This window comes from Terrapene carolina, unplaced genomic scaffold (genome assembly GCF_002925995.2).
Source record: "Terrapene carolina triunguis isolate 2854851 unplaced genomic scaffold, T_m_triunguis-2.0 Scaffold675, whole genome shotgun sequence".
NCBI classification, from domain to species: domain Eukaryota; kingdom Metazoa; phylum Chordata; order Testudines; family Emydidae; genus Terrapene; species Terrapene triunguis.
Window position 1 is genome coordinate 701,584 of NW_020665026.1, and position 12,320 is coordinate 713,903.

The 12,320-nt window shown below is 46.6% G+C and overlaps 1 protein-coding gene across 2 annotated transcripts in view; it reads left to right on the forward strand.

Moving 5' to 3' along the window:
- The window catches only part of PIP5K1A (phosphatidylinositol-4-phosphate 5-kinase type 1 alpha), a 39,952-nt gene extending 37,092 nt beyond the window's left edge, over window positions 1–2,860 (forward strand). For both annotated transcript variants that reach the window (XM_029913496.1, XM_026659771.2), the window contains 2 exons: window positions 1,119–1,203; window positions 2,096–2,860. In XM_029913496.1, the coding sequence (XP_029769356.1) occupies window positions 1,119–1,203; window positions 2,096–2,098 (88 nt within the window). In that variant the 3' untranslated portion in view covers window positions 2,099–2,860. The remainder of the gene's footprint in view (window positions 1–1,118; window positions 1,204–2,095) is intronic.
- Window positions 2,861–12,320: the final 9,460 nt, after the last annotated feature.

The following is a 12,320-nucleotide window of genomic DNA, read 5'->3' on the forward strand; positions in this document are numbered from 1 at the left end:
TAGGCCACCTATGGCACGTGTGCCAAAGGCGGCACGCAAGCTGACTTTCAGCAGCACTCACACTGCCTGGGTCCTGGCCACCAGACCGGGGGACTCTGCATTTTAATTTAATTTTAAAAGAAGCTTCTTAAACGTTTTAAAAACCTTATTTACTTTACATACAACAATAGTTTAGTTATATATTATAGACTTATAGAAAGAGACCTTCTAAAAACATTTAAAATGTATTATTGGCACGCAAAACCTTAAATTAGAGTGAATAAATGAAGACTCGGCACACCACTTCTGAAAGGTTGCCGACCCCTGCTTTATCGTCTCTTTGAAATGGCTTCCAGCTAGGAGTATTTATTTACGTAACAGCAGCGTGCTAGGGCAGGGGTTTTCAACCTGTGGTCCGCAGACCCCCCCCGGGGATCTGCAGACTAAGATTTCCAATGGGGTTTGTGCTTCCGTTTGAAATTTTTTAGGGGTGCGCAAATGAAAGAAGGTTGAAAACCACTGTGCTTGTAAAGAGGAGCCATTGGTTTATCTGAACCATAAGCATTCTCCTCTAGTGTTAAAAGATACACGTTTACACAATAAACAGAGCAATTAAAACCAGGGAAGGGAAGCTGACTGCTCCAACTGAGTAAACACTAGGGATGGAATGTTTGTAGAATGGAAACGTGACATAAATTGGCCTCTCTTTGCGTTTCCCTAAATGAGTCAACACCCAGCGGTGGGCCTCATCTGCTTGCCTGAAACTCCCCTCAGTTCGAGTCCGTGATTGAGGGCAGTTCTTTTTTTGAATAAAAATCTCTGCAGCACCCATGTGGAATGTGGGAAAGGAAACACATCACAGCACTCTTGTGGGACAGGGAGGAGAAACCTGGATTCCAGACTGGCACAGTCACTTTGGGGTGGGTGGGGTTTTTTTTTTTTTTCCTGGTGCAATCTTTTCAATTACACATGCCAAGGTGGCTAATGAGTCAGGAACATCTCACGTGTGGCTAAGAGATGCTTTATACATCGCTTGGATATTACTGTGGGCATATTAGGAAACCCAAAGGGGCACAAAGAATTTTGAAGGCTTATTTAGAAGAAATAGCTTCATAGGTGTCCCTTTTCTGTTTCCCCAGCGGCTCCGCAGGGCCTTCCGTAACAGAACGCTCCTCAGAACTGACAGAACATTTTGAAGACGTGCAAGAGACCGAGATAAGCTTTGTAAGTACCTGCATTTCCATAGGTGCGAGGAGGGCTCTGTCGGGCAGTTTTAGTCGCAGTTTAAAAAAAAAAAAAAAAAAGTTTAATTTGGCTTTTAATTCAAATGCAGGCGTTTTGTGCTTGGGGTGTGAGAATCACGAAATGCAACCGACTAATTCAATTACTTTGTTTCTTTGATACCAATGGCCCCTCATTTTGCTGCATGCTACACAGACATCTAGTGAGACTCTGCACCAGAGAACATGTGGAGTGGGAGGGGAAATTGAGGCACAGAGCTGACATGTCCAAAGCAGGTCTATGGAAAAGTGGAGAATAGAACCAGGGCTCCTGGGTCCCAGTCCAGTGCCGGAGCCACTGGGCCACAAAGTGTAATTATCCAGGCTACTCTCACTGTCCAAGCTGAAAGTGAACCATCCGCATGATTTGGGACATATAAAACCACAATCAAGTGTAGACCAAACCTGTGACCTGTCTAGACAGCATCTTTTAATACAGTGTCTGCCTCAGAGAGGCCAAGAATTGCTAGGCCCTAGATCAGTGGTTCTCAACTTGCAGCCCAATCAGCGCAGAGCTGCGGCCCATGTGACATCCCCAGGGCCATAGAGGTAGTATTGCATGCGGCCCACAATGGTAAATAAGTTGAGAACCACTGCCCTGAGTACTCAAGGACAGGAAGGAAGCACTTTACGACACTCGTATTAGCACAGAGTAGTTGTGCCTGTTCAGAGACTAGCTTTTGAAATGTCAGTGAGGCTTTGCATTGCTACTGGACTTGTCTCTTATTCACCACAACCATTTAGCAATCCAGCACCTTTCCCCAAGGAAGAAACTCACTCAGACTGCTTAGAAAACCTTCCTGAATAGTCTACCTATTGATTTTTTCTCTTTACAGTGAAATAACAGAGGGACAGTTGTGATGTGAGCAGAAGATTTCTCTCTACTCTGCGTGGGCCGTAGTCTGACAAACATTCAGCCCCTGCGGCTGATCTTAGAAATCTTATCCGGACAGAATCCATAGAAGCTGGAAGGCTTGGGACCTACTTAGTGTCATAGTATTAACAGTGGCTGAGCCCAGAGCAACCTCCTCTTCTGCAAAACAGCCCTCAAGCTGTGGCTGGTTGCATCTCGTTTTTCTGCTGCTGTCCTCTCTTCGAAGACTGGCAGGAGCAAGGCTGCTCATCTCCAAGGAGGAGCAGGAGCTGCTCCGTGCAGGCTAGAGTCCTCTGGAGAAAAGGAGCTGGCTTTGGGGGAACTGGTTACCTAGGATTGAGGACCTCACAAACCTTGCAAGAACAATGGTCAACTATGAAGAGCACCAGGGGAAATGGACATTGGAGCCTTGTTGGAACCGTTTTTGCAACAGCTCAACATGGTGTTTGGTTTTTATATTAATTTAAGTTTCTTTAATTCAGTCATATCGTTTCTTTTAGGCTGCGACAATTATCTATTCTTTTTTAAAATAGTTTTATCAGTGTTTCACCAAAAATGTCCTGCAGAAGGGGGAGCAACTGTTTTTTTGGTCACACATGAAAGGTATTGATCATGGATGTCTTTTCTATAAACTAATTTTGAGTGCAGCAGTCTAATGCATTTATGACATTGCATCATCATCATCCTGAGAAGGTGACCTGGAACAGTCCCACCCACAAGACTTTATCATGGCTTGGTGCTTGAAGGATTTGGAATGGGCCACGCTTTTAAGATGTCAGAGAGGTTTTTGCATTGCTTTCTCCTGTTTTAAACTACTCCTTTATTCTCTCATCCTCACACAGAATGAGAAGCAACAGAGATTTCGGGAGATCTTGGTGCCTGGCGCATTTTTAAGCCTTCAGTGTTTAAGCAAATGGACCAAACCGATCCTGCTTGGTTTTTTTCCCCCAGTATTATGTGTCCTTCTTGGGACACAACTTGTAAAATCTGCTGCGTTTTTTGTTTTTGTTTTTGTTTTTTTTTTTTTTTTTTTTTTTAATAATAGCTAAATTCCCTTTGGATAGCTATGCTTCTGTCTTACCCCTTGGCATCAGGGTTACCTTTTGCGCACGGTGCTCTAACCGCATCCAAATAGAGATTCCCATAATGCCACTCCATATAAATGGCTGCCGGGTCTCTGTGCAGAGCAACAGATTTTGGGTTTTTTTGCCTCAACAAGTGTGTGTTCCACTCTGATTCCAAGCTGCGGCTTATTAGAATCAGCTGAAAAGACACATTGCTGTATTATCTTAGCCAGTTGCTGTACATAAGACTGTGGCAGTCCTTACCAAGTTACCAGCTGCAGACACATGGCTAGAAACCTGAGCATATGTTGTACTGATTTTTATTTTCACTAAAGTTTTTTTTAAAAATTAAATGAATCTTAGTCTTTTTTCCCCAAAAGCAGTGACCCTCCCCCACCTCCTTTTTATAGATTTAAAAAATAAAGAAATTGTTGCTCCTGCACATGCAAGGGTTTTGTATGCCTATTAGCAGTCGTTGCTAATAAAGCCGAAGAATGTAGCGGCTTAGGAGGAGTTTTTTAGTTGATGTATCAGGGCTGAGTGTTTGGGGTTTTTTCCCAATCACATTTACAGTGAATATAGTTCAAGCTGTTAGTTTAAAAAAACAGATCTTTGAAAGGCAGATCAGGCAGAACCGCCTTTCTCACAGAGAGCCAGCCAGGTGTCCAAATGCAAAGGAGTTTAGTCAAGCAGGAAAGCGGTGGTCTCTGAGTAATGTCTGGTTCCTAAGGGCTCTGGAACCTCTTTATCTAGATTTAAACGTCAAGTGATGTCCTGACGAGACCTGTACCTTGAAGATCAATGTAGTGACAACAAGAAATGGCTCTAGTACAATTTCCCTCTCTCTCCCCTCTAATCTACTTCATATCCTGATGAACCGTCTATATTAGACATACTCTTTCTGATCTTCCCTCCTGACTCAAATTCTTTTTTTACCAGGAGGAAAGAAACCAATTTAGTTGAGGTTTTTTTTTTCATGATTTAATATTTATGAAGTTGTATTTAAATGTTTTATTCTGGGAATAGTTACTCAGCGTGCAGGGAGCTCAGAGGGTGGGGGAGGGAGGGCGTTGACATTTATATATCATAATTATCAACCTCTGCTTTGCAATGGTTTAACAGCAAAGGCTTCTTGCATTCTAAAAGGGGCAGCATAACTGGTTTAAGGTATTAAAACCGGATCGGTTATTTCTATCATGAGGGGTTTGGTTACCTGGCTAACGGCTCAGAGAGTTGGGTCCATGAAGGGGGGCTCAACACCCTTGATCCTGGCTCCCTGTTTAAGCCTCTCATCCTACCCTTACCCCTCCATTGTTGGACTGAAATGCGGGGAGAAGCATCAAGAGCTGCTGCTGGCTGGACCTCTTTCCTGCTCCGTCTACGCCGACAGCTTTGATTCCACACGGCAGGATCCGTTACTACTTCATCAATCCAGCAGGGAGGATCTGACCTGTCAAGCATACATCCTTCTGAAACAACTTGTGCCGTGTTGTGAATATTGTCATTTTAACCTTGTAACACTTTTGCCATCGTTGGCTGTTAAACTGAATAGTAAAAACAAAAGCTGTCTCTTAGCAGCCTGTCCTACACAGGGAATAATATCGCTGTGAGGGGACGTTACAATACACAGTGTGCTACCAAACCCAGAAAGGTGTGTATTTTTTTTTTTCCTCTTGGTGGTGAGGGGTGGCTTGAGGGGACTTGAAAACTATACTTCATCCATTTCATAAGTTCATACAACTGTCTCCCAGCACGCAGCAATGGAGATGGTAGATGTGAGAGACAAGGAGAGCTGGGAAGGGTCTGCAAGGGTAAGGACTAAGTTCAGGGCACTGCTGTTGAAGTGTTGAGTTCTGAGCTGTGCTTGTTGGCTTGGAGTGAGTTGTCTCCAGTGGCTCTAGCAACACTCTGTTTACTGCTCCTATTTAGGCCTGGTCTACAGTTGAAAAGTTAAATAAACCTAACAGTTGCTCAGGGCTGTGAAGAATTTTGCGCCCTGAGTGCCATGGTTAAGTTGACCTAACCCCACTGTAGATGCAGCCAGGTCAACAATAATTCTTCCGCTGACCTAGCTAAGCGCATCTCAGAGAGATGGGTTAACTCCAGAGAAATTCCTTCCATCAGTGGAGGAAGTGTCTACACTACAGCGACAGTGCTGCAGCTGTGCTTGTATCGTAGACGTGGCCTGAGAGGTGTCCCACTGAACGCTTAATTTTGTCCTTGTGATGGGGTTCACTCACCAGTGGGGCTTCTCCTTGCAGCCTCATTCGATTGCTCGCCCTGTAGACACTCTGGACTTGGAGTGCTCTCTTTGTGACAGCCCTCCAGACAGGTCACTGTAGCCCTGCCCTGCTAGAGTATTAAACTCTCCCTGGACAAACTGACTATCTGCAGTCTCAGGCGGTCTTCTGCTTCACCTCCCAGACTATGCCACTTTCCTTGTGGCTGCTAGGGGAACCTGGCCCCGTCCATTACTCCAGGTTCCAGACCAGGGATCATATACCTATCAACCAGTCTGCTTAAGTTCCGACACTTGCTGTTTCCCTGGGTTCTTTCCTACCTATCTTCTCCTCCTCCTCCTCCTCAGGGTTACTACTGGACCTCGAAAAGTCATTAAGTCCAGACCCCTGCCCTGTGGCAGGACCAATAAACCTAGATCATCCCTGACAGGGGTTTGTCCACCCTACTCTTAAAAACCTCCAACGACAGGGATGCCATAACCTCCCTTGGAAACCTAGTTTAGAGCAGAATTACCCATACAGTTAAAAAGTTTTTCCTAATCTCTAACCTAAATCTCCCTTGCTGCAGATTAAGCCCATTACTACTTGTCCTACCTTCAGGGGATGTGTTGTGATAATTGGGCGTACACACTTACCCTAATTGTCAGCTCAACTGTGAAAAGCGACTGAAGGTTCATAAAAGTGTCACGATAACCTATTACAAGTGTTGATGGGAGAAGATAAAAATGGAGACAGACTGAATTAGTCCAAACCCCAAGTCCCACTGATACAATTCAAGGGCTGTGTTAAGATCATGCCTAGTAAACAAGAGAAGTGTGAGACTGAAAATCAATTAACTCAAATTAGTGTCAGAAATTAAGTATAATTGGTGGACAAAATGAGGGGGAGGAGCCATTCCACCCATCACCACTCCTTGGCGTCCTCAAAAAGACAAGTGGGGGGAAGCTGGCTACTGAAAGATGAGCTGACTGAAAAGAGGGGAGACTAACACTGCCTAAAAGATAAGGGAAAGGAACGGGTTTCACCACCCCATTATTTCCCAGGACCTTGAACCTTCTTTGGCCCTGTCTACACTACCCACCGGATAGTAATTGATCTATCGGGGATCGATTTATCGTGTCTCGTCTAGACGTGATAAATCGATCCCCGAATTGACGCCCGTACTCCACCTCGGCAGGAGGAGTAAGCGGAGTCGATGGGGGAGCCGCAGCGGTCGATTTGCTGCCGTGAGGATGGCCAGGTAAGTCGAAGTAGCTGAAGTTGCGTATCTTAGATCGATTTCCCCCCCCCCCCCGAGTGTAGACCAGCCCTTTGTCTTAATCCTGAGAGACGTCCTGACCAGACCAGGCCAGAGAGAGGGACCCAGATGACACCACCACCTCTGCCAGCTCCAACTAAATCCCGAACACCACCTGGGATGTGAGACTTTGTCTTTCTCCCAATATGTCCTTTCCCTTCCCTACCTTATTTCTTTTCCCTGCCTCCCTCTCCCCTTTTCCTTCTGTCTAAGAAGAGGCTGGCTTGATTAGCCAAGACTGCATATTTTGCAACAGTGCTGTAAGCCTGTGATTGCAAGGACACCTAAGTGCAATGCTCTAAAATACCCACTGCTGGCACAAGTTTGCCAGGTGTCAGAGTGGCTGATAGGCACAGCGGGTGGTTTTGTGTTTGTTCAGCAGCTAGGTTGCACCGGAGAGCCAGCTGCATTGTCTCTCTTTTGCTGTTCTTTCCTTTCCCCTTGAGTGTGCTCCTCTTGTTTGGTTTTCTGGAAAGCAGGATTGGACTCCAATAACAGCAACAAGGCCAGCTTCAGCCCGTTTCGACTAGCGTCTCTTTTCCCCAAAAGGACAGTTTTGACCATCTTTAATGCCACTTCAACTGAGCTGGGAGGAGGGTCCTTTAAAAAACTCTCCAGCTCACGGGAAAGGGAGCGAGGGGTGTTAAAATGAAAGCCTTACTTAAAGCTGTATGGTTTTAGTGCAGAGTTAGTGATTTTGAATGGTGTGTTTGTCATGGTATAAGTAGGCCCCTGAACCTTGTTTAACACTGTTGAAGAGTAGCAGGATCATGTTAACGCCTTGGACTCTTTGGGCCCCTCTATTCCATCTAAATGACTACAACAGACATGGAGAACAGTTGATCCTTATAACAGCCCTTAACATGTTTGAAGATTATCAGGTCCCCAGACTAACCATGCCCAATCTTCATAGGTCAGGTTTGCTAAACGTTGTAGCATTTTTGTTGCTCTCCTTTGGACTCTCTCCAGTTTGTCCACATGTTTCTTAAAGTGTGGTGCCCTAAACCAGATCTGTTACTCCAGCCTAAGCCTCACCAGGGCCAAGTGGAGTGAGACAGTTTCCTCCTGTGTCTTACATACGACATGGAACTCATGATTTCATCCATACAGATGACAGTATTTGCACACAGTTTTCATTAGGTTTCAGAATCAACAATCCATTTACATGACTAAGTAGTTCACACCTTTCAAAACTATTGTTTGTCTGCAGGCTCAGAAACAAAGCAAGTGCATGGATTAGAAGGCCACAAGGGACCATTGTGTTCATCAAGGCCTGGTCTACACTAGCGGGGGGGATCGACCTAAGATACGCAACTTCAGTTATGAGAAGAGCGTAGCTGAAGTCGACGTATCTTAAGTCGACTTTCCTCACGGCGCGGGGTTCACTGCTGCCATGCCCCCATCGACTCCGCTTCCGCCTCTCACCGCGGTGGAGTACAGGAGTCGACAGCAGCGCGATCGGGGATCGATTTATTGCATCTATACTAGACGCAATAAAATTAAATGATCCGGCGAGTATTGTAGACGTACTCCTAGTCAGACCTTCTGTCTAACACAGGCCAGAGACCTGACCCAAGTAATTCCAGGAGCAGGTCTTTTAGAAAAACACCCAATCTTTATTTAAAACTTCAGTGATGGAGAATCCGTTATGACTGTTGGTAAATTGTTCCAATAGTTAATTACTTCGTTTTAAATTTACACCTTATTTCCAGTCTGAACTGGTCTAGCTTCTACTTCCAGCCATTAGATGGTGTTCAACCTTTCTCTGCTAGACTGAAGAGCCCATTATTAAATATTGTTCCCCATGTAGATAATTATAGGCTGTAATCAAGTCTTCCCTTCACCTTCTCTTTAAGCTTAATAGAAAGAGGCTTTGAGTCTCTTACTATAAGGTATGTTTTCTAATTCTTTATTCATTCTCCTGGCCCTCTCCACTTTTTCAACATCCTTGTTGTGAATTGTGGGCACCAGAACTGGACACAGGATTCCAGCAGCAGTGCCAAATACAGGGGTGGACAAGCTTCCGTACGAGCCGAGATTAAAAAAGGATGGGGACTGTTCAGCTTTGAAAAGAGACGACTAAGGGGAGAGAGGATAGAGGTCTATACATTCATGAATGGTGTGGAGAATGGGAATAGGGAAGTGTTAGTTACCCCTTCACATAACATGCAAACCAGGGGTTACCCAATGAAAGTAACGGGCAGCAGGTTTAAAACGAACATAAGAAGTACTTCTTCACGCAATGCAGTCAACCTGGGGAACTTGTTGCCAGGGGATGTTGCGAAGGCCAAAAGTATATCTGGGTCACAAATTAGAGTAGTTCCTAGAGGCTAGGTCCATCAATGGCTATTAGTCAAGACGCTCTGGGTGTCCCTAAACCTCCAACTTCCAGAAGATGGGACTGGACGACGGGATGGATCACTCAATAATTGCCCTGTTCTGTTCTGTTCATTCCCACTGAAACATCTGGCACCAGCCACTGTGAGAAGACAGGATACTAGGCTAGATGGACCATTGGTCTGGCCCAGTATGGCCATTCTTATATTTTTAATCCTCCTTAAAACTCTCCTTTGCTGTGAGGCCTACAAAAACAATGACAACAGTTAGGCTGCTGGTGTGCAAAGCCTGTCTTGCTGAGCATATGGCCTCACTGTTTCCTTGTGCTTCTCCAGCTGTTCTGTATCCAGCTGTTGTCTCTTGTCTTATGCCTAGATTGGAACCTTTTTGGGGCAGGGATTCTCTTTGTTCGGTGTTTGTACAGTGCCTAGCGCTGGTTCTTGAGCATAAGCCTATTTTACAGATGGCGAAATGGACACCTAGAGAGCTGAAGTTACCTGCTCTTGGTCACAATGCAAAAATCCGTGGCCAAACTGGTGACAGAATGCAATCCCAGGGCTCTGCGCTAAGAACTAGACAGACAGCGGTGCCTTCCTCGGAAAAATCACCACCCTCTGCAGTCAAGGGCGTATTGCAAACCTTTGATGAAAGAGTCAAGGCCCAAACTCAGTTGTAAGGAAGGAGAAAAAGAGAGGTCAAACTTTAGCTGAACTCTGCTGAACAACACATTGGCCTAGCTAGAACATGCTATGTTTTTATACGCTCTGTGCCTGCTTTGCTGTGCTGTCTGCTGAGGGTAGCAGAATGCAGGCTGTTTGGCTCACATTTCCCCTCCAGCTATTATTTTTTATCTGTCTGGCACCGCGGCTCCCAGCCTTCCTTGGTTCACATACCGCCCTCTTAAAAATATTCTGTGACGTGAATGGAGTATCAAGCGCCTATACCCCCAGTGGGACACACAACTCCGTTAGGGGAAGCCCTGGCTAGCTTATTAGCTAAAGAGAACCGGGAGAGGGCCCGACTGGACCGGCTCTCTCGCTTTCAGGGTTGCAGGCAGCCCCGCCTACGTCCTACTGACGGGTGGCGAGAGCTGGGGTCTGTTTGAATCACAGCACCTCTTGTGATGGAAAACTCTGTTTTTCAAAGGGATTTTGCCCTCTTCGTGTCACTGTCTTGTATACGCCTTGTGGGCATGACCTCCTTGTCTTGAACAGCCCCTAGCTGGAGATCCTTCTACAATGAATTAGAGAGCTGGTGCTGGGAAGGGGGTACCTGATGAAATCAAAGTGCTTCTGTGCTCCCCCATGTGCCTTCAACAACCAGGGAACCATTTTTAAATTGGTGGGGGAGGGGCTTCTGAAGTGTGCGTGACCCAGCTGGCTCAGAAGGGGGACTTACTGTCAGGGCCGGTGCAAGGAAGTTTCGCACCCTAGGCGAAACTTCCACCTTGTGCCCCCCCAGCCCTGCGGCAGCTCCCCCCCTCTCCCCCCGCCCTGAGGCAGCCCCTCCCCGCGGCAGCTCAAACCCCCTCTGCCCTGAGGCGGAGCTCCCCACCCCAGCTCACCTCTGCTCCGCCTCCTCCCCGAGCACGCCGCCCCCGCTCTAATTCTCCTCCCCTCCCAGGCTTGCGGTGCCAAACAGCTGATTGGCGCTGCAAGCCTGGGAGGCGGGAGAAGTGGAGTGGTGACCGCGCGCTCGGGGAGGGGGCGTAGGAACGCTGTCAAAAAAAATTGGGGGCACCGCTTTTTGGCGCCCCCAAATCTTGGCGCCCTAGGCAACCGCCTAGTTCGGCTTAATGGTAGCACCGGCCCGGCTTACTGTTTATATTGCTGTAATACCCAGAGGCCTCAAGCAGGGTCAGGACCCCACTGTGCTGCATGCTGGACAAAGCCATGCTCGCTGCATTGAACAGCTCACAATCCAAGGCCCGGACCCTGAAACTGGTTCTGTGCAGAGCCCCCGCTGCAGGACCAGGGCCTGAGACAAGTGACAGCAGATGGTGATGCGATAACAGATAGAATTTCATAACCATGTACACACTTGCCTCAGAGTGGATAAAGCATTAAACTGGGGCTTGGGAGACCTGGGTTCTAGTCTCAGCTCTGCTCCTAGCCTGCGGGGTGACCTTGGGCAAGTCCCTGCCCGTCTCTGTGCCTCAGTTTCCCCATGTAAAATGGGGATAAGGATACTGACCTCCATGGTAAAGCGCTTGGAGATCTCCTGATTAAAAAGCCCTAACTGTTCTTTTACTATTAATATTACAATAGGGCTAGAGGCCCTACGTGACATCAGGGCCCCATTGTGCTAGGTGCTGTATGTACACTAAGAACAGGTCTACACTTAAAACGCTGCACCAATGCAGTTGCGCCTCTGCAGTGCTTTCGTGAAGACATGCTATGCTGACAGGAGAGAGCTCTCCTGTTGGCATAGTTAATCTACCTCTGCCAGAGGCCGTAGCTATGTCAGCAGGAGAAGATCTTCTGTCAACCTAGCACTGTCTACATTGGCGCTTAGATCAGTATAACTGGGTGACCAGATGTCCCGATTTTATAGGGACAGTCCGATATTTGGGGCTTTTTTCTTATATAGGCTCCTATTACCCCCCACCACCTGTCCCGATTTTTCACACTTGCTGTCTGGTCACCTTAACTATGTCACTCAGGGGTGTGGATTTGAGTGACGTAGTTATACCGAAGTAATTCTGTACTGTAGACCTAGCCATAGTACGAGCCATTCCCTGCCCTAAGGAGCGTAGGCAATCTAAATAGATAAGCAAAAAGAACAGGAGCACTTGTGGCACCTTAGAGACTAACAAATTTATTTGAGCATAAGCTTTCGTGGGCTACAGCCCACTTCTTCGGATGTAGCCCACGAAAGCTTATGCTCAAATAAATTTGTTAGTCTCTAAGGTGCCACAAGTACTCCTGTTCTTTTTGCGGATACAGACTAACACGGCTGCTACTCTGAAACCTAAATAGATAAGGCAGACAAAGGATGGGAGAGGAAATAGAGAGGGGAAGTGACTTACCCATCCTCACAGCCAGGAATAGAAGAAACCCAGATGTCCTGACTCCTGATCCAGTGCCCTACCCACTAGATCACATTGTCTCCCTTATTATAGATGGATGAAGCAAGTTAAAATATCAAAGCTCATTGTTTTGTGACTGGGGCTGACTTTAAACATGGGGTAGAGAGATCATCACAAGCCACTCATGCAGAAGGAATCCCTAAACAAAATGCGTAATGGTC